Below are 27,261 nucleotides of genomic sequence, written 5' to 3'. Positions count from 1 at the left end.
CGGTGCGCAGGCAGTTTCCGGTGTGGGTGACGAGTGGTGGCTGAGGCAGGGGGACAGCAAGGGACGCTCAGGCAGGGACCATGGCGGACGGCGGCTCGGAGCGGGCTGATGGGCGCATCGTCAAGATGGAGGTGGACTACAGCGCTACGGTGGATCAGCGTCTGCCTGAGTGCGAGAAGCTGGCGAAGGTGAGGGGAGGCCGGTTGTCTGTTGGCGGGCGCCACGGGCTGAGTCACGGCGCGGAGGCTGCTTAGGCCTCAGGGGGCCTGAGGACTGGACCGCGCATCCCCAGCCCAGGTTGGGCCTGTCTGAGTGGGACACCCCACGTCTGCCTGATCAGGGGGATGCCAGGCGGGGTACGATGATGCGTACAGTTCTGCAGACCCTCCTCAGGACAGATGGTCACTTCCTACCCGCAGGAGTTGGGGCTGGATACTACTTTCTGCGTTTCCTTGGATACTGCTTAACGCTTACTTTAGTAGTTTCGCAGGGGTTAAGGCCGCATTCAGGCTAGATCAGGGAGTTTCGTTCTGCTCTTGCTGAATTAGTTTATGCCAAGCTGTTTATGGATCACGGCAATGTGCCTGGCCTTTGGCCAGGAAAAGGGGCAGGAAAGTGGTAGTACGAGATGATTAACACAGGATTTCTGTCCAGGAGGAGCTCGTGGATGTAATGAATTAGACAAGTCCTGCAGGGCGGTCTATGCCCGACAATAATGAATAAAGTGTTCTTGTAACACGGAAGGCAGTTCTTCATTCTTACTGGTGGGATAAGGGAAGCGTTTACCGAGAATCTCATGTTTGTGTTGGGCCTGGAAGAATGAGTAAGGTTGGGTGGGGAAAAGGTCATTCCTTTAGCGGGAACTACATAAGTAAAGACACATAGGCACTAAAGTGTAGAATAGCCTAATTAGAGGAGGTCTTGAACAGTAGGTTAGCTCCATTGCCTATCTCCCATAGGATAGAAACCTAACTTGATCCAAACATTATCGCTCCCCCTCCTGTGTATCAGGCAACTTTGTGTATCGTTTTACATGTAAAGAAACCAAGGCTCAAGAGTTATTTGTCCAACGTTACAGTTATTAATAGGTAGAGCCAGGGATTCAAGACTCGGTTTAGCTGACATGGGAGGGGAAGGGTAGTTGTTGAGTCAGCGACATCATGGGCTGTTGCTCTAAGGCCTCATCATGCTCAGGCCTTAACAAATTCTTTGATCAGTTTCCAGCTGCAGATTTTTATTGTTATTCACCTGGGGTGCATTCACTCATAAGGATGTTTTTGTCCCTAAAGAGCTTACTACATAAGTACATTAAAATGCAGCAAGTTCAGGGGCAGGAGGAGGACACTTACTTCACATTTAGTCTTAGAAAGACACTTTTTTAAGGCCTCTCTTAAAAAAAATTTAATGAGACTTTACAAAAAAACAAGGATAGGGATAGATGATGTTGACACACCTGTATTTCTCAGGGACAGTGCACTTGATGGAGGGAGCCATAAGTTCATCTCTGAGATTTCTAGCAGAGAGTGTAAAGAAACATCATTGGTTACTTAAGGGTTGGAGAATTCAAACACCTGCAGTGCCAGAGAGATAACAGTAGCCAACATTCACTGAGTCATTTCTGCAGTGCCAGGCACTCTTCCTAGTGCTTACATGCATTAACTTATTTCCTGCTCGCGTAGCCCTGTGTGATGGGTATTACTATTCTTCACAGACAGCAGGCTAGGAGTTAAGTCACACGCTCCGAGGTCATACACCTGCTGAAGTGATGGGGCCAGGATGCAGACCCAGGCAGACGGATTTTAAAGCTTGTGCTCTCACCATGCTCCCAGCCTAGAGGGCCTCGTGTGAGGAAACCCTGAACTTGTAAACACCTGCCCGGGGAAACGAGCAGTAACTCTGCCCCTCCAGTTAATCTTTGTCAATTGGGGGTGAAGGCCAAGCCTTGTTAATTCTCCTATTTTGAGGGAGAAAAATCAGGAATATGGATTCATATATGAAATGCCTCCGTATTTAGAAACTGGACAGTAATCTGTTTTAAAATACTATCTGAGTCACTACCATGTAGATTAAATGAAACTTACCTACAGGCCAAAGGCAGCCCCTGAACCACCACTTTGGAACTAATAGAGTGACATTGTCCGTAGGAAGAAACCATTAGCTTTAAAGAAGTACAGCTGTTGTAGAACTGAGGCCTGGGGAAAAAAATCTTCCCCTTACCCATGTGTTCTGACAGTCTGCTGTGTGCAAGACCTAGTCAGCACTAAGCATTTTGGGGGGTAAAGAACACTAGTCAAAGCTATTGCCCTCAAATAGGTTAGAGGCCAGTAAGAAAATACTATTTCACTGCTACCTAGTGATTCCGTGTATGGCATTTATTCAGGACGTTGTTATGTCCAAGACAGTTGAAGGATTTGCAACTCAAATGCCAGATGGCCTTTTAAGTTGTCAGGTGGAATGGAAATGTTTAAAATTAAAGGCATTTGAATTCTGGTTGTTTTGGGGGTTTTTTTTAAGCCAGCATACCAGTGGGACAAAACAAGTGTGTAGAGGTGAATTGCTTTTGTGGGGGTGGGGGTGGGACTTGGAGGTGGTAGGGTGTACATTTTTTATTCATACAGACACACAGTTTTTAACCTTTGGATTAGGTTAAAAACTAACGGTTGTCATATAGTCCTAGTTAACTTTTTAAATGGTATGTCTCTATGATTTGCTATTTATTCATTGTTTTATAGTATTTTATAACCATTCTGCCAAACATAAGGAAATACTGATTTAGCATTGCATGTCTGCATTGGAATATATGGAACATGTTAGCATGCATAATTTTTTTAATTTTTAAAGATTTTACTTATTTATTTTTAGAAAGAGGGGAAGGGAGGGAGAAAGAGGGAGAGAAACAGCAATGTGTGGTTGCTTCTCACGTGGCCCCTGCTGGGGACCTGGCCTGCAACCCAGGCATGTGCCCTGACTGGGAATCGAACTGGTTCGCAGCCCGTGCTCAGTCCACTGAACTACACTAGCCAGGGCATATTTTTTACTTTGAATACATTAATAAAACTGACAAAAAGTTTTATTTTCATTTTACTTGTGAGAAAACTAAGGTTTAGGCAGCTTAAGCGGTTTATCCAAGGACCACAGCAGAGCCAGGTCAAGCTCAGGTGTCTGGGAACATGGAGAGTGTTCTTTTTTGTAACAGGGACTATCACTTTTGTGCTTACTTTGCTTAAGAAACTTTTTATTTTTAATGTAAAAGACATTTGAAGATGAAAATTATATGTGTATAGAGGCTTTAATAAAGCTATATCAGGTAAAAAAGATACACACACACGTAGCAAAAGCCTTCAGAAGGTAGACTGAAGTCTAGACTGGGGTGGTCAAATTGTCAAATCCAGGCCATTCAGATCTCCTACAATTACAACCTAATAGAATTCTGTTTCTGTGTCCTGACACTCACCTAGCAGATAGCAATAATAACTAACATTTATTGCTGTATAAGTTCTACATAGTGTTAACTATTATGATGATGATTATGTTCATACTGTGTTCCAGCTTATCTTCATAGGTATCACATCAATCGTTACACCAACCCTATGGACTAGGAACTATTATACCCGTCTCACTAAAGAGAAAACTGCGAGTCAGAGAGGGTGTCTTGCTCAAGGTAACACAGTGGTAGGGCTGGGATTTGTTCCGAAGCAGTCTGGCTGCAGAGCCTTCCTTTTTAACCATTACAGTCTGTTGTGTCTTTGATTGGTGTTTGAGGACCCTGCCTTAGGTCGGTGAAATAGTAAAAGTGATACCAGTTTTTGCTAATGCTTTTTCCTTCACCGTTGTTTCAGGGAGTTAAAAATTAATCCAAAGAAGGCCTTTTCTAAACTGTAAAGATGGAGCATTTAGCAGCTCTTAATACACAAAGGATTCCCTCCCTCCTTTTTGATGATGGTGTATGTGCTGTATGGTTATTTGAGGACTACTTGGGTTATTAAATTGAATATATCCTTTGGTTCTCCTTTCTCTTGGTGTCTTTTCATTTCATTTGGTCACCTGCAGCCTCTTCTCAAGGTTAGTATTAAAAATAAAGAGGAAGTGAAGTGTAGAAGAGTTTACTGATGGTTAGCAGCTTGGACAAAGACCCACTTAACAAACAGTTCATTTAAAGTGTTGGATTGGCATTAAATCTCAGCTATCTGTGGTAACTTCTTATTTGCTTTTTCTTTAGATTGTTTAACAAATCGTTAAAAGATTGGATCCATTTAGGAGTTAAAGGATGGACACAGATGCACCGAACTTACAGATACCCAACATGTACTGATGTTAAACAAACTCCGTAGTCATTTACCTCATTTCAAGGAATGTTTTAATGAGAAAAATGATTCACAAAAGTCACATGTTCTAAGTTGGTTTTGGTAGCTCTGGCCATCTTGCTTCTCTCTGAGTTGAAAGGTAGAATCGAGGAGGTGGCATTTCAGGAACTATCTCATTAGATAGGAAAGGAAGATGTTTAGCCATAGGATTGAACCTGGAAGATGGGGTGGGGGGCAGTGGGTAGAGAATTGGGAGTTGTATTTAATGAAGTTGATGGTAGTGTCCCTCAAATAGCACCAAATTATTAGCTATATAACCTGTCACATCCTACTTGCTGTGACACTAAGAATCAGAAATTTTAAGCCATTAAGGTCAACTGACTACTAGTTCAGGTCAGTGTCAATATGTGCAGTTGGTGCAAGGGAAATAACAATTAATTAAGCAAGGTCCAGCCCTAAAAGAACTTACCACTTAGAAGGCAAGACATGCACTTTAATAACTGGCACAAGTATAAGGGGATGCACCACAATATCCACAGAAGCAATGTGTGCTTGTCCGGATGCAGAGCACTGAACTGCACTGATCGACAGTATAGACGCTAACCCTACTCTTAAGAGTTTGTATTCTAGTGAGATTACAAAGACAGTAAACATTAAGATAGAATAGAATTTGGGGTCATGGCAAAGCAGAAACTCTAACCTGAGTGTCAGAGGAGGTGCTCAGTGACTTGATTTGAGAGAGCATTAGTCAAGACCATCTTTCTGAAAAGGTAACATTTAATGTTTCATTGGTACATGCAGACCATTGCTCTAGAGCAGTGTGTTATTCCTTCACATGTAGGGTTCAGTTCTTTAAAAACCATAGTTCTGAGTTTGGCTCTGGCTGGTGTGGCTCAGTGGGTTGATCCCTGGCTTGCAAACTGAAGGGTCCCTGGTTTGATTCCCAGTCAGGGCACATGTCTGGGTTTTGGGCCAGGTCCTCAGTCGGGGGGGTGTGAGAGGCAACTCAAACACATCGATGTTTTCTCTCCTCTTTCTCCCTCTTTTCCCCTCTAAAAATAAATGAATTCTTAAAAAATAAAAATAAAAACCATAGTTCTGAATTTGAATGTTATATAAGCTATATTGTATTGATCAGTCATATAACTAACAGTAATTGCAAATGTGACAAGAGGTGACCATGAATAAACAGCTATTTCACATTTAAATTATTTCACATTACATTTTGTTGCCAGACAGTAACCATTTCCCAGTGATGATTACTTTGATCAAAGCAAAGGTATAGTTTAAACTAATATAGTGTAGTGAGGGGAAGGAAAAATTGGACCAGGAAACAAGGGCCCTGGGCTCTGGTTCTGCTGGTTGGTTTTGTGGCTGAGTTGTTTGGCCTTCAGTTCTTTTACTCGAAAGTAAGATGATTGAATTAAATAATGTCTAGCAGTATTTTCAGTTCTGATGTTTTTTTATTTTATTTTATGATTTATTAGCCTTTACTTTAGAGAATTTATAGATTTGCCTTTTGTTCTTTTCCTCTGGTGGACATTTAGCCAGCATTTATTGTATATATGAATCTATAGAACTTTGAGAACTGATTCTCCCCTTTGCATAGGAAACATTGTTAAAATGTTAATCATGTATGTTTCAGATTCAATTAAAGTAAGTTCAAACAGTGGCTTTGCAAAGTACATATTCTGTTGCACAGAAAATTCATAGTTCAGCCCTGGCTGGTGTGGCTTTGTGGATTGAGAGCCAGCCTGAGAACTAGAAGGTCACCAGGTTGATTCTGTCAGGGCACACGCCTGGGTTATGGGCCAGGTCCCCCCAGGTGGGGGCCTGTGAGAGGCAACCAATAGATGCATCTTTTTTGTACAGGTTGATGTTTCTTTCTCTCCTTTTCTTTCTCTCTCTCCCTTCCCCTCTCTCAGAAAATAAATTTAAAAAAATCTTTAAAAAGAAAAAAGGAAATTCATAGTTTAAAAGTTATCTTGGCAAATATAGAAACAGTATTTTTGAAAAGTCCAAACATTATTTGTGTCCTTAATTCAAAAGCTGTTTAATAAGGTTTTATTTTTTATCAGTAAAAGAGTACTCATGTGCCATCCATGAATATCTTTTTTCATTTACGGTTAGAAAAACAATTTCTAAATAAAACACTCCTCATAGCTTTCAGTTCATTCATTGTTATTAATATCAGTTATTGGAAATGCAGTTTTGTGCTGTGGGTTGGTTTTATCAAAATGTGTGGTTCCTAATAGGATGGCTTATTTTAGTCCCAGTGTATTATCATTTAGGTTTATGTTGTTTGAATTTTATTACTTTCATTTTTTTTTTTTTTTTTTTAAGAATTTATTTACTAGCCCTGGCTGGCATAGCTAAGTGGATTGAGCATGAGCTGCAAACCAAAGCATCGCAGGTTCGATTCCTAGTCAGGGCACATGCCTGGGTTGCAAGCCACAGCCCCCAGCAACCACACATTGATGTCTCTGTCTCTGTCTCTCTCTCTGTCTCTCTGTCTCTCTCTCTCTCTTTTTCTCCCTCCTTTCCCTCTCTAAAAATAAATTTAAAAATCTTTAATAAATAAATAAAAAAATAAACACGTTAAAAAAGAATTTATTTATTTATTTTTAGAGAGAAGAGGAGAGAGGGAAACATCAGTGTGTGGTTGCCTCTCTTGGAACCCTTTCTGGGGACCTGGCCCCAGGCATGTGCCCTGACTGGGAATCGAACCAGCAACCCTTTGGTTTGCAGGATGCATGCAATCCACTGAGCCACACCAGCCAGGGCTGTTAACTTTCATTTCTTAATGTGTTCCAGGGAGGATGTTTCTGTTTTGCTTATGAGGTAGAGCTTATTATTAGTAGGCAAAAAGGGATGTATTTCATTTAGATCAGTATCTGCTTAAAAGCATGACTTTTGGTAGAGCAAGTGTGGCTGCTGCCAAGAGGGCTTCATTTCTTTTCAGCACAATTATTTATTTTTAAAGTCTCTGATAATTTAATCAGAGTTTCCTACCTTTTTGCCACCAAATATCCTTTTATTTCTCCTCAAAATTTCATGTTTTAAAATATTTGTTAGCCCTGGCTGGCATAGCTCAGTGGATTGAATTCGGGCTGTGAACCGAACTGTCGCAGGTTCGATTCCCAGTCAGGGTACATGCCTGGGTTGCAGGCCATGACCCCCAGCAACTGCACATTGATGTTTTTCTCTCTCTCTCCCTCCCTTCTCTCTCTAAAAATAAATAAATAAAATCTTTTAAAAATTAAAAAATATATTTGTTATGGTAATTTATAAAGAACCATTCTTTTTCCCATTTTTATTCTTTAAGTACACATGTGGTTGCCAGTTAAGAATATCTGTTTAGAACCAGATAAACAGGTACTACTGTACTGAGTTGATACTTTAGAATCCAAAACAAACTCTTGATGTTTTGCTCAGGCATTAAATCCTTGTTCTGAATTTAATTTCTCTTAGGTATTTTGGAACATTAAAGATAGCTTATGGGCCCCAAGTTGGAAATTTTAGACTAGTTATTTGGTTTTGTGTTGGTGGTGATGTTTTCATTGTTCATTTTAATCTTTTGTTTTAGGAAGGAAGACTTCAAGAAGTCATTGAAACCCTGCTCTCTTTGGAAAAACAGACCCGTACTGTGAGTAGCTTATAGTGAAAACCTCAAGTTACCACAGTCAGCAATAATTTCATTTAATATTCATTTAATATGGTTCCATTAACTTTCAATGCATTTTCATCTTTACAGGCTTCTGATATGGTGTCTACATCTCGTATCTTAGTTGCAGTAGTGAAGATGTGCTATGAGGCTAAAGAATGGGATTTACTTAATGAAAACATTATGCTTTTGTCAAAAAGACGGAGTCAGTTAAAACAAGTAAGTTTATGATTGCTAAAAAACAACAACACTTAAATGAGGGCTTTTAGAAAACCCTTCTGTGAATCTGTTTTAAATCTATTAAATCAACATTGTAACATTCTAGAGAGTTTGAAAATTCTGTCCATATTCTCATAACCGCTTTTATTTTTGTTTCTTTTTATTTGGATATTTTTATAAAATTGTAGTGAGGGTGTTGTTCTATTTCCAAATGCTATTGTTCCATAGCGTTTTCATATTGTTTTAAATGATTATATAATTCATGAAGGTGATCATCTATAATTTACTTAATCATGTGTCTTTTATTTTTTTATTTTTAATATGTTCTTTTGACATCAGTATCCTGGACACATTTCCCATTTTAAAAATCAGTTTAATGCTGTCCAGAATGATGTTCATTTTGATCCTGTTTTCCTTCACACCATTGTCTCGAACCTTCGCTCCAGGCCATGTAGACAAAGAGGGCCCATACCACGTGAATGGCAACCACTGCAGCAAAAGCAGCATAAAAAAGTTGTCCCTATTGGAAATCCCAAAGCTACCTTCAAAAACATAAGATTTAGCTCTGGCTGCTGTGGCTCAGTGCATCGAGTGCCGGTCTGCGAACCAAAGGGTTGCTGGTTCACTGCCCAGTCAGGGCACACGCGTGGGTTGTCAAGCTAGGTCCCCAGTAAGGGCCACGTGAGAGGCAACCACACATTGATGTTTCTCTCCCTCTTTTTCTCCTTCCCTTCACTGCTCTAAAAATAAATTAAATTTTTAAAAAACGACATAAGAGTTAGTGATAAAATATAACCCAATAGGTACAGTGATCTTTCAAGCTGTGAAGAACAGGAGAATCTTCAGGGTAGATGCTAATGAACTTTCATTTCTGACATTGGTTTAGCACCACTTTATCAAGGCACTCCATGGCGTGGCCACCTGTAGCACTTCCTTGTAGGTGGGCTGGGCTCACTGGCCATTTTCAGTTGTCTCAGTGGGTAACCAGAGGCTACGCTGGAAATGCTTGTGAGCCTCATGTGTCTTGTATTAAACACTTAATATTAAAACTACTTTTGAAGCCATTTCAGATATTATTTTAAATACTTATTTTATTTAAAGATTAAATGTATTTTCTTAGGGTATTTTTGTGAAGCTAGATTTTTCTTTACTGCTTCCCTTTTCTGCTTGAGATATATTTATTTAAATGGTCCTCTGTAGAAGTAGATACCACTTTTCATATTTCTGTCTCATTTTAAAATGTTACTTGTTTCCTGAGTAGCTTCTGGGTTTTTAGTTTTTGCTTTCAGATGATAAAGGGAATGACATTGTAAAACAGGTTAGTAGTGAAACCAAAAACAGAAATACAAAGTGCTTGTCCAAGGCTCTTATTTTACTAGTCTGCTGCTAGAGTGAGCTTAGTGGGTTAAATTATGTTTTGTAAAAAATAAAGTTACTATGATTGTTTTCTGTTTTGTTTTATTTTTAGATAAGTTTGCATGCATTTAATATTCACTGTTTAGAATTTAATAGATTTGCCCTGGATGGGTAGCTCAGTTGGTTAGAGCATCATCCCGATATACCAACATTATGGGTTTGATCCCTGGTCAGAGCACGTACAAGAATGAACCAGTGAATGCATAAATAAGTGGGACAACAAATTGATGTTTCTCCCTCTTAAATCAGTAAATAAGACCTGACTGGTGTGGCTTAGTAGGTTGGGCATCATTCTGCAGACCTAGAGGTCACCAGTTCGATTCCTAGTTGGGGCATGTGCCTAGGTTGTAGGCCAGGTCCGCAGTTGGAGATGTGGGTGTGCTGGTCAATATTTCTCTTGCACATCAATGTTTCTGTTTTTTTCTTCTGCCTTTCCCCTCTCTTTAAAAAGAAATAAAAATGTTCTTAAAAATCAACAAAATTTTTGTCATAATTTAATAGATTTAATTGAGGCACTCTAGTATGTGTGAATGTGAAAATCATTTAAATATGCCTTTTGGTGATCAGTTCTGTGTTTTGAGAAATTATCACCAAGTGGTTGAGAGATGAACTGATAAACCATCATCTTCCTTGGATTTTCTAGACTTGCTTTCAGTAGGACAACTTTGAAAGGGCTACATGATTTCTAAGGCTACTTTTCCCTTAGTTTTGGGAAAACCTGGATGAAATAAAAATATGTGTTTTATATAATATTACTACAGTTCAGAGCATGTGTCCTCAAATTCAGATTTAATTTCATAGAGTCATAAAATTTCAGAGCTAGTTTAGGGACTAATTCTGTTACTTATGGAGAAACTGAAATTTATATATACAGCTCTTAAACTGTAAAGAAACATATAATTTAGTACAGAATAAACTAATTTTTGAAAATTTTATTTATTTATTTTTAGAGATCGGGGAAGGAAGGAGAAAGAAAGGGAGGGAAACATCAATGTGTGGTTGCCTCTCACATGCCCCCTGCTGGGGACCTGGCCCACAACCCAGGCATGTGCCTTGACTGGGAATCAAACCAGCGACCCTTTGGTTTGCAGACAGGCACTCACCTCACTGAGCCACACCAGCCAGGACTGATTTAGTACAGAATGTAAGTCACAAGTGATCATAGTACGTACTTTAACAAGTATCCTAAGATTGATTTTTTTTTTTTATTTTTTAAAGATTTTATTTATTTTTAGAGAGAAGGGAAGGGAGGGAGAAAGGGAGAGAAACATCAATGTGTGGTTGCCTCTCGTGTGCCCCCCCCCCACACACACACACACTGGGGACCTGGTGTGCAACCCAGGCATGTACCCTGATTGGGAATTGAACTGGCCACCCCTTGGTTCGTAGGCTGGCGCTCAAGCCACTGAGCCACATCAGCCAGGGCCTAAGATTTTTTAAAAACTATACACACGCGACAATATATAGTAGGTGACCTGAGAGTAGTAAAAGGTATTAAGAGATATGAAAGGAGGAAGAGAATGTTTTCAATTAGGTTTATGAGGAGGGTTTTTGGAGAAAGGAATTTAAATCTTAGAGCTGGCTAGTGATACACCCAGAACTGGGATTGGGACCGCCCTTTTGCTCTAACATTGTATCTATTGTATCTTCATAGCTGTGGGGAGTGCTTAGGGGCTCAACATACCTCTTTCCTTTTCCTGTGATTACTTTTTTACCTAAAAGTTTTTTGTTGGTCTTATCAGACTTAGAAAGTAATACTTTTCTTAACCTTTTGTAGATTGCTTAGTGGTTTCTAATTCACTGTTGCTTGAGCATAGGAGGTAAGCCTCACTTAACTATAACTTCCCTAATGATTTACCTACATTTTTTCCATGGAACAGTAAGGTGTTCAGTGTCATTAGAATATTGATGATTTTGTTTCATTTTTGCTTTTATCCCCATCTGGTTCCTGTTCACGTGTTTTTTGCACAGCTTTTAGAATTACCAAGTTGTATGCATGCTCTTCTAGAAATCATTGATTTTAGTGGGATCATGTGTTCTGTGAGATGCAGGTGTCCCAGGGCCTTGCACTTACTGGAAGAATTATATGTTATAATAAAACCTTAATTTCTGGAATTCCTAGGTCTCTGAACAGCAAATTTTTTCAGACAATTAAAAGTCTGTCCCTAACCAGTGTGCTCAGTTGGTTGGAGCACCGTCCCATAGACCAAAAGTTTGTGGGCTTGGTTCCCGGTCAGGGCTCATACCTGGTTTGCAGGTTTGACATCCAGTAGAAAGCAACTAGTCTATGTTTCTCTCTCTCTAAAAGCAATGAAAAAATGTCCTCAGGTGAGGATAAACAAATAAAATTTCTTTAAAGGAAAAGGTCTAACTTGGGCACATGATCATTAAATGTTTTTCAAGGAAATCTTGGCAACACATTCCATGGGATTTTTTTTTTCCAGCTTTATTAAGGTATGGTTGACAGCAAGATACTGTGTTTACTTTTCTGTAATATAATTTAACATTGTCTTAATGACAAAGAGTTCTGATCATTATGGGTCACAGGCCAAATCCCACCTTCCACCTTTGTAAATAAAAGTTTCTGAACACAACCATGCCCATTTGTTACATGTTGCCTATTGCAGCTTTGAGTTAAAAGACATATTTGAATAGTTGCTATAGAGACCCTGTGACCCACAAAGTCTAAAGTATTTACTTATAAATAGCTATAAATGTATAAACATGTATGGAAAAGGTTTGCTGACCCTGATCTCTATCCTGGGATGTTAGAGCTGGAGGAAATGTAGTCCAGCCTGCTTATATTACCTGTAAGGAAACTGGGCATGAGACACTCTTCCTTTTCCTTGTCACCTTTTATTGAGTCACGTATGGGTGACCGTGGCACCTTTTCCCCACCCAGACGAGGGGACTGTTTTACCCCTGCCTCTGCCGTTGAGTCTTTTTTCTTCAGTCATGCTGTCTGCCAGTTATTGTCTCAGTGCTCTCATCGCCAGGGTGAACCCTGCTTTTCTCTTTCTTTTTATTTATTTATTTTACCTTCAGTCTATTTTACTTTCTTCCATTCGTTTCTGCTTGGCTTCAAAAAAGCTACCCTGCAAGCCTCCTAATAGATGTCATCAGTCATGCCGCTTCCCCTTTCCTGTGGTGTAGTTCACCAGTTGTAGTGGGGGAGGGACAGTCTTACACCTGAGGGTTTCCTACCCTTGACTGACTTATTCCTGGGGACTCAGTACTTCTTAACTACCAGGGAGGCATGATGTTCTTTTACAGACATTTCAGTGTGTCGAGTTGCCCGGGGAGACCAAATTTGACCACAGCACTTCCATCAATAAATACTTCCTTTTCCTGTGTGAGGAATGGATTTTGCTTATGAGTGATTTTTATTATTTTAGGCTGTTGCAAAAATGGTTCAGCAATGCTGTGCTTATGTTGAGGAAATCACAGACCTTCCAACCAAGCTTCGATTAATTGATACTCTACGAATGGTTACAGAAGGAAAGGTGAGTTGTCTTGTTGGCACAACTGACAGTGGTAAATACTCTCTTATATGTATTCAGAGATACTCGTATGTGTACACATTTTGTCTTAATATATAAAAATAAGGTTAATTCTTCACCTGGCCTAGATCTGCTTGAAAAGTCTACAGTTGGGATAGTAGCTAAGGTGTCAGTGTCATACTTACATTATTAGAGTATTTGCAATGTGAGGTTAATTTTCAAAATTTCACTGTCTTGTCAGAATCTGTATTTGTTTTGTATTTCTCCCCACTGTCCCCAATATCACATTTCCCTAAAAAAGGCAAGTACAAAATGGTGACTGTAGTAGACATGTTTTTTTCTAGATAGATTTTTGTGGTTTGAAGCCAAAAACTCAGCTTGTACTTAACATTTTGTCTCTTGAACTGTCAGTTCAGCTCAGTAGATGTCATTAAGTACCTGTGTTGTGCTAGGTTCAAATGAGCGGGACACTGTGACCTCAAAAAGATCGGTCATGGGAATAATCACTGGGCCGTGTCATGACAGTAGCAGTGTGCTGACGGTCCCCCACAGTGCAGGGGTGCCTGGGACACCTCAGAGAGCTGATGGTGGCCAAGCAGGCTTTTTAAGAAGGAATAGAAATTCTGCAGGGCCAGCAGGTATGGAAAAGGTATCAAAGTAAGAGATACCTACTTCATTTAGGAAACTGTAAGTAGTTTGTTATTTTTGGAGATTAGATTTTGGGGGGTAGAGAGGGGAGCAGGGGTTGCTGCAGGCGGAGTCTGAATGGGCCAGCCTAAGCATGAAAATTAGCTTCCCGAACCCTGTGAGCTGTATAGGTAGGTTGTTGATGTTTAATTTGTTGGAAGTCACAAATCCACTGATATTTATAGCTACAAAAAATTATAGTAACTTTCATACTTAGCAAGATCAGGTGTTTGTAAAGAAAGTAGCCTTGCATTTAAAGATAAATCAGTTAGAGGATTGGTTGAATTGCAGCTACTAGACTGCATATGCTCTTTGTAAAGGGTGTTATTTTTCAAATAATCAATGTTTTTAACATTTTATTTACTTTTAGAAAGAGGGGGAGGGAGGGAGAAGGAGAGGGAGAGAAACATCAATGTGTGGTTGCCTTTTGCACACCCCCTACTGGAGATCTGGCCTGTATCCCAGGCATGTGCCCTGACTGGTACTCGAACTGGCGAACCTTCGGTTTGCAGGCCAGCGCTCAATTTTTCTAAGGTACTTTTCATTTTGTGTGTCAGTTATGTAGCAGGTGGTTCTGTAATTCATTAAACACAGTGATTTCATATTTAGGTTCTCAAAGCAAAGCTGCACAATATAGGTAATGTTTTATGGAAGCACTTTGGTGATCATGGAGTGTAAAACATCACCCAGCTCTGTTGCACATGGAAGATAAAGTGCACAATGACTGCGAGATAAATTCTCTACACCTAGTTTGCACAAGAGTTCAATTCTGTCTTTTAACTTTTAACACATTTCTGTACGAATTTTGATGATAATAGGTTTATTGTACTTGTAGATTTATGTTGAAATTGAGCGTGCTCGACTGACTAAAACGTTAGCAACGATCAAAGAGCAGAATGGTGACGTCAAAGAGGCAGCCTCCATTTTACAAGAGTTACAGGTAAGGTGCTACGTTTTAGAGGGTGTGAAACTTTATCTTAGCTGGTAATATTTCCTTGTGGAAATACTTTATTTTGGCACTTTACTGTTTTTTTCTAAACCACCACAATTAAGAGCTAGTGCAGTAAAGTATGAGGTTATTCAGATACCTGGCAATAGAGTAATTGTGGTCCCAAATAAATTAAATTGCTACAGAAATTTTGAAGAAAAATTAGAATCAATGAATTAATCTTGATTTTTGTGCTGTTATTTGAACATTTTGACTCTCAGAATATAAGTAAAATCAGTAATTCATATACTATTTACTTATTCCTTAGGAATTTGCAGTTAATTATTGGCTTTGTTCTTAATGAATATTTGATTGGTAGTCATTTTCTAAGCTAAATTGGTTTAACAAAAAATTGCCTCATAATTTGCCATATTTTAGGACAATTTTTAAAAAGATGTTATTTATTGGTTTTTAGAGAGAAGGGAAGGGAGGGAGAGAGAGAAGGAGAGAAACATCAATGTGTGGTTGCCTCTCACATGCCCCGAACTGGGGACCTGGCTTGCAACCCAGGCATATGCCCCAACTAGGAATCAAACTGGTGACCTTTTGGTTCTCAGGCTGGCACTCAATCCACTGAGCCACACAAGCCAGGGCATGAATTGAATTGTTCTATATCCTGATTGTGATGGTGATTATACAAATTTATAAGTGTGTTAAAATTCATAGAACTTCACTCCAAAAAAGCCCCCCCAAACATTTATTTTATCAATACTATACAATTTGCTGGAGGAAATTAACTTTTTTTTTTTTTTTTTTAAGATTTTTTTTTTCCAAGATTTTATTTATTTATTTTTAAGGCGGGAAGGGAGAGGGGGGAGAGAGAGAGAGAGAGAGAGAGAGGGAGAGAGAGAGAGAGAGAAACATCAATGTGTGGTTGCTGGGGGTTATGGCCTGCAACCCAGGACTGTACCCTGGCTGGGAATTGAACCTGGGACACTTTGGTTCCCAGCCCGTGCTCAATCCACTGAGCTACGCCAGCCAGGGCGGAAATTAACTTTTTAAAAAATTGATCTCAGAGAGAAAGAGGAAGGGATGGAGGTGTGGGGTGGGGGAGAAGCATGGATTTGTTGTTACTTATTTATACATTCATTGGTTGCTGCTTGTGTGTGCCCTGGCAAAATATCAAACCCACAGCCTTAGGGCATTGGGGATGATGCTGTAAACAACTAAGCTACCCACCCAGGACAAAACTAGCTTTTTTAGAGTCAACACTCTCCCAAAATGCATGAAAGTTTTAATTTATTTGTAATAAATTTATCAAGGGTGCCTATTTTAATATGTATTTGACTTTGTTGCAGTTTCTAAGTATTATAAATTAATTTGGGGACTTAATCTGCTAGGTGGAAACCTATGGGTCAATGGAAAAAAAAGAACGAGTGGAGTTTATTTTGGAGCAAATGAGGCTCTGCCTCGCTGTGAAGGATTACATTCGCACACAGATCATCAGCAAGAAAATCAACACCAAATTCTTCCAGGAAGAAAATACAGAGGTACAATACACATATCTCTTCATATACATTCACTTAAAAGTGTTTGGGTGGAAAATCCATAAACCCAAATTTATTTTGTCAACTTTCTTCCCCCCACCCCCCCAGAAATTAAAGTTGAAATACTATAATTTAATGATTCAGCTGGATCAGCATGAAGGGTCCTATTTGTCTATTTGTAAGCACTACAGAGCAATATATGATACTCCCTGTATACAGGCAGAAAGTGAAAAGTGGCAACAGGTAAGGATATATTCTTTTACTTGACATTGGTACTTATTACGAACAATTTGCGATTTTAAATTTATTTTGAAATAAGTTTAACTTCCGTAATTGCATGCAGTGTTATAATGCTGCTTTGTATTCACTGTGTTGATGATTCAGTTTATCTTGACTGGTTCAGACAAATTGTGGCAATACTCTATCACCTTGGAAGAAATGTAAGTTATCAAAAATATGTACAGCAGGTCACCAGCTAACAAAGGTTACTGATAAAGACCTAGCTTTGCTTTGGAAAATTATTTTTATAAAAACTATTTTAAATGGCTTATATGTTTTCCACATTTATGCTGCTAACTTGTTATAAGAACTACTTTTATACATTTGTAAAAAAAAAACAGGTAGTAATTCCAGTTACCAAAGATTTACTGTAATAAATTTATGAAAACTAAATATTACAGAAAGACATTAGGAAAAGAGTAGCATAAGATATTTTTCTCCTAAGACTTTTGAGTACAATATTAAAAATGAACTTACACAATTGTTCCATGATTTTTCAGTTCCTGCCAAAATTTTCATTTTGTGTCTGACCTTCCATGTAATCTATTGTATTATGCAACATTTTTAGGCTTTGAAAAGTGTTGTCCTGTATGTTATCTTGGCCCCTTTTGATAACGAACAGTCAGATTTGGTTCACCGGATAAGTGGTGACAAGAAGTTAGAAGAAATTCCTAAATATAAGTAAGTATTTTTATAATTAGTTTAGTATACCTCAGTAGAAGTGCTGTTTTAAAAATTGATTAACCTAAGCGAATACTTCTTAATTGGTTGCTGATAGATCAGGGGTGTCAAACTCATTTTCACCTGGGGCCACATCAGCCTTGAGGTTGCCTTCAATGGGCCGAATGTAACTTTAGGACTGTGTAAATGTAACTACTCTTTAACAGTTAAATGAGAGTTCGATGCTGCCACCAGGTAGAACAAGGTGCTGGGCCAGATAAAACAAGGTGGAGGGCCGGATTCGGCCCGAAGGCCTTGTGTTTGCCACCTGTGTGATAGATTGTATTAGAGAATAAAACTAGAGATAATAGTGAAATGCTTTTTATAGTAGTGGATTAGAATCTAATGAGATTATTACACACTTCATTCTAAACCACTTATCAAGTACAAGTTTTATTTCAAGCTAATCTTAACATTGCTTAATTAGCCTTTTGGTGAAATTTTTATCAGTAGTTAGGGTTTTGTGATTTTTCAGAAGTGTATCTGAAAATCTATTATATAAAACAGATGTACACTTCATCATAAGCACAATGGGCTTTTATTTTTTTAAAGCTATTTTTCTTTTATCTCTTTCATTTAAAAGTGTATAGTCATTAGTCCAGAGATTGTCAAATATAATATTGGAGAGAGTAGAATGTTAAGTATGGGAATGCTGTATTCAGAATTACTATGGGACAAAATGTTAGTAAAATTGGTAATATTAATAGTAATCCACCTGACTTTTATCCTGCAGATAAAAATTTATTAAAAATACAGTCTTTGTTGATATTTAAAACCTTGCCATTATACTAGATGAATGTTATCTTACATATTTGGAATATTAAGTTTCATACCATTTATAGGGATCTTCTGAAGCTTTTCACCACAATGGAGCTAATGCGTTGGTCCACACTTGTTGAAGACTATGGAATGGAACTAAGAAAAGGTTCTCTGGAGAGTCCTGCAACCGATGTTTTTGGTTACACAGAAGACGGTGAAAAAAGGTGGAAAGACTTGAAGAACAGAGTTGTTGAACATGTAAGAATCTGGCATGATAGAGATGGCAGTTTAGAAGTAAAGTTTAGCAAATTTGAGCATAAACTTTTTTTTTATGCTTGATAATCAGTTGTATTAACATGCTTCATTTTGAGATAACCTTGCAATCATTAAAAATTTTATAGTACATCAGAAGGAATTATTTTTTCAGATTGTATCTATTTATTTTCAGAGAGAGGGGAAGGGAGGGAGAAAGAAACATGAGTTGGTTGCCTGTTACTCGCCCCCAACCAGGGACCTGGCTTGCAACCCAGGCATGTGCCCTGACTGGGAATCGAACTGGTGACCTTTAGGTTCACAGGCCAGTGCTCAATCCACTGAGCCACACAAGCCAGGGCCAGCAGGAATTTTTTTAATGTGAGGGATAATGGGAGTGGGGAGAGTGTTTTCTCCCTGATACTCACTTGGCAGTTTTGGATTGGGTAACATATCTTAAACCTGAACACTGATCTTCTTGATGTCACTACAAATTGAATTATGTCAACATTCATTCATACAGCAAACACTTTTTTTAAAATCCTCACCTGGGGTTATGTTTATTGATTTGAGAGAGAGAGAGAGAGAGAGAAACAAACATTTATAGGAAAGGGAAAGATCGATGGCTTGTCTCCTGTATTGGCACCCCGACCAGGGATCAAAGCCACAACCTGAGTAGGTACCCTAACTGGGAATGAAACCTGTAACCTTTCAATGTACGGGACAGTGCTCCAACTAACTGAGCCACCTGACCAGGGCACAAACACACTTATTGTGAGCCTTCTGTGTGGCAGACAGACACCACAAGGTGCTAGGGCACATGGAAGAATAAGACATAATCCTTAACTTCAATTGTCTTGATGCACCAGAGTTGTGGGTTTGATCCCTGGTCAGGGCACATACAAGAGTCAGCCAATGAATACGTGGATGGGTAGGACAGCAAATTGATGTTTCTGTGTGTGTGTGTGTGTGTGTGTGTGTCACACACCCCTCCTCTCCCTCTCTCTCCTACTCATCCTCCCCCTCTAACTGATAAAAATCAATTTTAAAAGATAATAAAGGTCAGTCTCTAACTTTAGTACCATTTCCAGTGAAAATTAGGAAATTTAAGTTACATTTAAGTAGTTATAATGATGATAAAATGATGTTTTGAGATCTTGATTTTTAAAATTTTTAACCTTTTGAACATATGTTGTAATTAGAAAAACTTTAGTTTCTTGCATTTAACAAAAACACTTTAGTTCAGTTACAGTTTTTAATCACTAATTTAAGATAAGCCTATATTTTCACTATATATTTTAAATAGATAGTTGTGGAGAGTACTCAGAATAATTTACAAATAACTGCAGAATTCAAAATACCTAAATACTTCATTTTATTAATGAGGTTTAGAACTAGCATTATTCCATTGGTGAGCTATGGAAAAAATAAAAGCTCTAAGCCTGATATTTTAACGAAACCTATTTGGATGTGAAAACAAATGACAACTGTTATGTGTCCTCTTTGCCCACTGTCCCCTCCCCAGAATATTAGAATAATGGCCAAGTATTATACGAGGATAACAATGAAGAGGATGGCACAACTTCTGGATCTGTCTGTTGATGTAAGTAGTAAACCTCATTGTTCGAGTTATTTGTAGCCATTCATTTTGAATGTCAGTCAAGTTTAAAAATAGAGTGAGAACATCAATTTTGTTTTACTTAATTTTAAATTTTGGTGATAGTTTCCCCAGGCTACCTTAAGTACCAAAGAATAGTCTAAATATCAACTTATATTAATATTATTTACATTAGTTCAAATCTTCACTTAAATATGTTAGTTTTTCATTGGTTTGAAGCCCAAACTATATATTCTATAATACATATGTTTGTTAGATTTTAAATATGTTCCCAGAAGTGAACTGTAGGAATAAAAGATATGAGGGAAACTTGACTGCAGTTCACCTGAAAGGCCCAGGATGTGTTAGGCTTTGTATTTAAATCTGGATTTCGTGTTGGTAAAATGTACAGCACCAAAGAGATAGGAGGTAAGTGAAATGGATAGCAGTGGCCTCAAAAGCCTTGCCTGCTACCAGAAGTAGTTGGGACGATTTAGCTGAAAAAGAAGCAGCACGGAATGTTAGGATTCTTGATCCTCAGTTAGTTCATTAGCTCTTCTCATTCCTGGGCGAGGGTATGAGAGTCCTTAGAAGCAAAGTGCCTTGTCCGTGGCAATGTATTTGCCAAGTAGCAGGGTATATATTCTAAACCAGCATTTCTGGAAATAATTGACTGTATAATACTCCTTTTTAGGAGGAAGTGTTGTAGAAAAGAATAGATCAGGTTGCCGCTGGCAACAGGCCCTTCCCCAGGACCAGCAGTATTAAGATTGCAGGGAGGCAGATTTAAACTCTGACTCTGAGTGGACTCGGATTCTGTTCATTCCCTAGCTCACAGTGAAATAAGCACAGTAACATAGGAAATCAGCAGTTGCTAACTATTAATAATGAATTTTAACCTTGCATATTCTTGAATGAAGAGTTTTAAAAATGCTTTCCTTAAGTTCTGTTTATTATCTGTAATTATCTGGTCTTAATGCACTTTGTCTTTCTCTCTTACAGGAGTCAGAGGCTTTTCTCTCAAATCTCGTCGTAAATAAGACCATCTTTGCTAAAGTAGACAGGTTGGCGGGAATTATCAACTTCCAGAGACCCAAGGATCCAAATAACTTATTAAATGACTGGTCTCAGAAACTGAACTCATTGATGTCTCTAGTTAACAAAACTACACACCTCATAGCCAAAGAGGAGATGATACATAATCTACAATAAGGGCTTCGATGCCCTTAATGCTTTTAGAAAAGAGTTCAAATTGGAAGTCAATTTTAAAAAAAAGACTGTTATGGTGTATATGTTGGGTTATTTTTTTCCTATTCTCAGCTCCTTTGTCTAAAATTTAAAACATAGTGAATATGTTTGAGGCCCCTTACAACCTTTCAACTCCCTGATTTCATTGTTAACTTTTCATTTGCAGTTAGTACAAAAATATACATTTCTGTTGTCTGAGTGCTCAAAAAATTGTGTCATAACTTACCCAAATGTTTTCTGTCATTGAAAACCTTTTTAGCTAGTACTTGTTTTCATTCAGCTAACAACCATAATTATAATAAAAGCAATATATGCACGTTTATTTTCTATGATTACCTGTGTTTCAGAACATTTTATGGGGTAGTAGTGATTTAAGTGTTTTTTTTTTTAATTTTTAAAAGTTTTAAAAATAAATTCTGTTGTAAATCTATGAATTATTTAGTGGAATTTTAAAAGGAACATAGGACATATAAGAACATTTGGGATAGAGTTGTGACTTGTGAAGAATTGTACTTTAGTGTGGTGGCAGAAGGTTTCTAGACAGTGTGTATGGAGGAGCTACACGGTAGGCTGTAGACGTCTTTCTTTTCTTCCTGTTTTCTTTGTTTTGTTATTTTTGAGTCAGACTGGTTTTAATCACAGCAAGCGTATTTTTACCCACTTCCCCTGACTTGACCAGTCATTGACAAAATCGATCAATGTTGTATTGGCACAATTTAACACGCAGTCATTTTTATAAGACTTTGTGGCTTTAACTTACAGGTCTGATTACATTATTAATACTCCCAATTCATTAGTTCGTTTGAACACTGGATAGCAATCTAAAATACTTTAAAAAATGACCCCCCAAAAGACTTCAGGCCACTCACTTAGCAAATGGTATTAACATTTTTTTTTCCCCAGAATTAAACAAAAGTAGTTTTATTGTCAAAAGGAACATCTGAGATCAATTAACATGAGCAAATTTTGGAAGTTTTTAAAATTTGATTTACTCCAGAGAAAATTGAAAAATGAAACAATATTAGAAGGCTATTCAAAATTATGTTTAAATGACTAAAGTATGAGGTCTACTTTTTAAAAAATATAAATGTAGAGAGAGGAAAAGCATTTCTCATAATTAATTTTCCATATAATGGTCCTATTTCATGATCCCATGGCTGGGGACAATTGCGGGTCCTCTACTATTTATGCTGAGTCATTGTGAATAATAATATATTAATCTAATTTTATTCTTTAGAAATTTAATGTATTGGTCATATTAATAACATCAACATCTGCTATCACTTATCTTTAAAAACTAACCAAAAATGTGGCAAGCTCAGAAACATTAGTTCACGCTAGCAGTAAGAATATGGTTTTAATTTTCTTTTCAATGAAAAGGATAGAAAATAAAATTATTTTGCATTGTTAATTTGCAGATCGAGTTGGAACTCATTTGAGTTTAACTTCTCATTACCTTCATCTTCCTAGGGGCTCCTCCCCTTTGTATCTGCCAAACCTGGACTTTTGGGCCAAATCCGCCGCTGTGAAGACCTCAGGTGCCCCTCACTGGTTTTTATCAACATGCTCACCCTCCACTAAGCTCTTGGCCTGATTTGCTTCCACTTGTCACTCTGTCCCAGTGACCCAGTCCCACTTGACCCTATCAACTGCTCATCTATTTCTTGTTTTTTCTGTCCAAGGAAATTTAAGAGTTATTACAACTTTTGTTAGTGTTACAAAAATAATCGATGAGCCCAAGGCAGTAAAATATTTGAGATTTTTTTTTAACCTAAAATCCTATCTTACATTTCAGACCTAAAGCCAGCATTCATGAAAAGGATAGAGCCCCTTTATTTTAAATATGGAGAAGATAATACTTGATTCATTTTCATTTTTATTTGGTTACTAACCAGCAGGAGAGATGATAAGCCTGTTTTTTGTTTGTTTAAAACACCTTTATCCTTTTATTTCTATATAACTTATATTTTATTTTAGAGTTCAATAGCTGTTTCTGTAATTATCCTCAATTTTCATGTGCTTATAACTGAATCATTGGAAAACTCATCTTTAAAATTCATAATGTTTCATTCTCTCTCTCACAAGGATGAAATATATGATAAACGTATCTATGTTAAATTTTCAATTCCTGGACATAGCTGCAATAAAAGCACTGATTTGTGGGTATTTAAGAAAACTGGGAGAATAAACTCATACTTTAAAAGATTACTTCTCTTTTTAATTCTCTTACTGTTTAAAACAAAAAGCCATAGATAATTTTCAGTTTTCTTTCAAAATCATGTTATCTCTCAAAGCCTGTTTTTCAGTAGTGGGAAAGCACTTTGCACGGTAGTTTCAAACGTTACATGGTTGGCTTTTCCCCTGAATTCTATCTGATTTAGGATTGGTGACAGGCCATGCCTACGTGTGCTCCTGACCAGAATTGTCCAACTTGTCGTACATTGGAATCACCCACAGGGCCAGTTACAACTCAGACTGACCCACCGGAGTTTCTGATCCAGTAGGTCTGGGGTGGGGCCTAAGGATTTTCATTTCTAACAAGTTCTCGGTGTTGCCAATGCGGCTGGTTCCACGAACTACACTTTGAGAACCACCCCTCTTGACAACATGCAGTAAATGCTAGAAAAGAACTATGTTGGATTTGCGAAATATTTTTCTGAGAAAAAATACTGAGTGAATGTGCACTTTGTGGTGCAACGTGATGCTTCTCCAGTGCCTTTGTTCTCTCTCCTGAGATGTGGAGAAATGCTCTTGCTTTTTCAGTGAGTGTAAAACATTGTCCCAGACTTGGAGCTAAATAATTACAATGTTGAAAGAATTGAGTGACATCTCTTGAAATTTGCAGAAGTTTCATCATCTTGCTATTTTTTCTCTATAAGTTTGGTAGCCCTGTTTGTCCTTTTTAGCCCCCAATAACTTCGTTCTGTCTCTGAATTTGCCTACTCTAGGTATTTTGTGTGAGGGGAATCAATACAATGTTTGTCCTTTTGTGTCTGGCTTATTTCACTTAGCATAATGTTCTCCAGGTTCATCCATGTTGTAGCATGTGTCACAACATTTCTTTGTGTGGCTGAATAGCATTCCATTATATGGATGTACCACATTTTGTTTGCCTGTTGATGGTCACTTAGGTTGTTTCCACCTTTTGGCTATTGTGACTGGTGCTGCTGTGAACATGGGTGTACCAGTTCTGTTTTCAGTTCCTTCAGTTAGATCTTTATATTGGCTTTTAAGAAATGGATTCAGCCCTGGCTGGTGTGGCTCAGTGGATTGAGTGCTGGCCTGCAAACCAAAGAGTCACTGGTTCAATTCCCAGTTGGAGCACGTGCCTGGGTTGCAGACCAGGTCCCCAGTAGGGGGCATGCAAGAGGCAACCACACATTGATGTTTCTATCTCTTTGTCCCTTCCTCTCTCTAAAAATAAATAACATCTTTTTATAAAATAGGTTCAGGAAAATTTGAAAAGATGGTGCAGAGAGGTTCTTTGTACCCTTCACTCAGTTTACACATTGACTTTTAAAACCAAAAGGATGTGTATGTACAAAGGAATGCTGTGGTAGACCAGAGAGGGAACAGTTCCTGGCAAAGCAGTTAATATTTTAAATGTATCCCAATGAACATAATGACAGATGCTTCAAGAACTCCTGTTCTCCTATACCTACTGTCAAGGGGGCCCGCAGTCAGTGGGGTCGAAACCACTCGTGATCAGTTACCAGACCAAGTGTCAGCCTCGTTGAGCATGCGTGTATCATGTGCGTGAATCCCAGGGAAGTGATGGCATTCAAGAAGACATTCCTGTTTTCATCATAGGTAGTGTAGTATCTGAAACCCATGAAGGGCTTTTTAAGGTTTTAGAACCAAAGAAATCTAAAGTACTTCTGGCATTACTGGGATAAGGAACAAGAATTATTCAGTGTGAATCATTAAAAGTAGCTAAGTGGATTTTATTTATACATCCACAAAAAGACATCTGGTCCAAGTTTTCATAAACTTTATTTTTAGGCTGTAGAAATAATGTTCTCAACAGGGGCAGCTTTATCTATATAAAGAAGGTAGGAGTCATGGATACACATTTTCTTATTTTTCCTGTGTTGCTGTACATGCAGCCTTAGTTAATATGTTAAAAGTACCAACTATGCTGTAAAAATCATCAAGCTTTTTTTTAAAGCCTTTATCTTTTTTAAGATTTTATTTATTTACTTTTAGAGAGAGGGGAAGAGAAGGAGAAAGAGGAAGAGAGAACTATCAATGTGTGGTTGCTTCTCATGCACCCCATACTGGGATGTGGCCTGCAACCCAGGCATGTGCCCCAACCGGGAACTAAACTGGCCACCCTTGTTCTCAGCCCATGTTCAATCCACTGAGCTATACCAGCCAGGGCCATCTTTAAGTTTTAATATTCCTAAATGTACTACCCTGTTTATGTCTGAACCTGAAGTTTGGACATTTTCCTTGAATTGTGAAAGAAAACTCTGGTTTCATCATATCTTTGATTTGTTGATTTATTGGTTTTATGTATTTGTTTTTAGAGAGAGGGGGAGGGAAGGAGAAAGGGAGAGAAACATCAATGTGTGGTTGCTTCACACATGCCCCCTACTGGGGACCTGGCCTACAACCCAGGCATGTGCTGTGACTGGGAATCAAACTGGTGACCCTTTGGTTCTCAGGCCTGTGCTCAATCCACTGAGCCACACCAGCCAGGGCTCATCATATCTTTTAAAAAATGTTTAAATGTCACTTGAAAGTGTAGCAAGTAAAAAGGTTAACACAATATGATGCAAACTAATTTTACTTAGCCAAGATTTCAGTATTCATTTAAAATTTTGAGTATTCAAAGGATTAGATAACTTTAAAAGAGCTAACTATCCTTCCAGAAAGAGCAAAGAAAATGTCAGGGTGGAATAAGGTGTTTCTTAAAATGCATATCATGTCTGCTACTGCCAAATGCACAACATAATGCCTCCTTCCAGAATGCTAAACCGCTGGTTTCCTGCGGCTTTCGCATTGATTTTTATTGTGTGAAGAATGCAGGGCAGCTATTGTATTCAAAGTGTTTCTCCTTAATGGGAACACTATACAAGACCACAATTCCCTCACCTTTTAGAATGCAAATCTCAAAAGAGAGATAATGTGATTTTCTTCTGCTGACTACTTAGAGATTGCAAGTCAGAGTTTGGAAATAAATTCTTCCTCCAAGATTGAGATAATACCAACATATTCTGGACCAGAGCAGATAAGCAAATATATAGTGGCTCTGTGGCTGGCAAAACCTGACTCCAAGAAGGTAACTTTTGAGAGGACACCTCTTACAACTAGTGGATAACTAAATGCCCAACATTTGGAATGGTGCCTGGCATGCAGTTACAACATATATAGACTTTGAAGAGTGATCAGATAACTTTAACTTGACTGTCTTTGAGATAGATGGCTGAAGAAAGAATACAGCAGTTCAGGACTCAGCCTTGAAAACTGGACTAATGAGAGTCACGAAAGTATATGTTGCTAAAGAGAAGTCCTTAGCTAACCGAATCCAACTGTTTCGGACTTTTCAGCAAGACCATCCTAACCATGAATATGGATACAGGTGTTAAGGCCAAAGTCCCATGATCCCCTTGTTGGAAACACTTCTCATGAAATAGAAGCAGCATTTAAAAATAGCCTGCCCTGGCTGGTGTAGCTCAGTGGATTGAGCATGGGCTGCAAACCAAAAGGTCACCGGTTCGATTCCAAGTCAGGGAACATGCCTTGGTTGTGGGCTGGGTCCCTAATGTGGGCCATGTGAGAGGCAACCACACATCGACATTTCTCTCCCTCTCTCCCTCCCCTTCTCTCTAAAAAATAAAAAATATTGTCCTGGCCTATCCTTTCTCTGCTCCCCTGTGCTCAGTTGTAACAGGGGAGTCTGGCAGGACACACAGCAATCTCCCTCTCACTGTAGGAGGGCTGTCCTGAATATAGGACTGGCTCTTAAAGGCATGAGAAGACAGTAAGAAAAAAGAAAAAGAAAATAAATAAAAAATAAATAAATAGTCTTAAAAATGGAATAAAAAAATAACCTAAAATCATATAAGGAGCTCATGTTGATCTGACCCCATGCTCAAGCAAACTTAGGATGACTTCACTCCATTAAGTCCATGATAA

The 27,261-nt window shown here is 38.4% G+C and overlaps 1 protein-coding gene and 1 non-coding gene across 2 annotated transcripts; both read left to right on the top strand.

Annotated features, from left to right (window-relative positions):
* On the top strand, positions 1-23,323 carry PSMD12 (proteasome 26S subunit, non-ATPase 12). Its single transcript, XM_028519901.2, has 11 exons — positions 1-188; positions 7,891-7,950; positions 8,059-8,187; positions 12,999-13,106; positions 14,626-14,730; positions 16,119-16,268; positions 16,374-16,508; positions 17,113-17,225; positions 18,107-18,281; positions 19,801-19,878; positions 20,875-23,323. Exons 1-11 carry the CDS (start codon positions 81-83, stop codon positions 21,082-21,084), a joined length of 1,371 nt encoding a protein of 456 aa, XP_028375702.1. The 5' UTR covers positions 1-80; the 3' UTR covers positions 21,085-23,323.
* Positions 23,324-26,968: 3,645 nt separating this feature from the next.
* LOC114504429 lies at positions 26,969-27,108 on the top strand. Its single transcript, XR_003685199.1, has one exon.
* The last annotated feature ends 153 nt before the right edge of the window (positions 27,109-27,261 follow it).

This window comes from Phyllostomus discolor, chromosome 8 (genome assembly GCF_004126475.2).
Source record: "Phyllostomus discolor isolate MPI-MPIP mPhyDis1 chromosome 8, mPhyDis1.pri.v3, whole genome shotgun sequence".
Lineage (NCBI taxonomy): Eukaryota > Metazoa > Chordata > Mammalia > Chiroptera > Phyllostomidae > Phyllostomus > Phyllostomus discolor.
The sequence above is the reverse complement of the archived record's forward strand: the minus strand, read 5'-3'. Positions and strand labels throughout refer to the sequence as shown.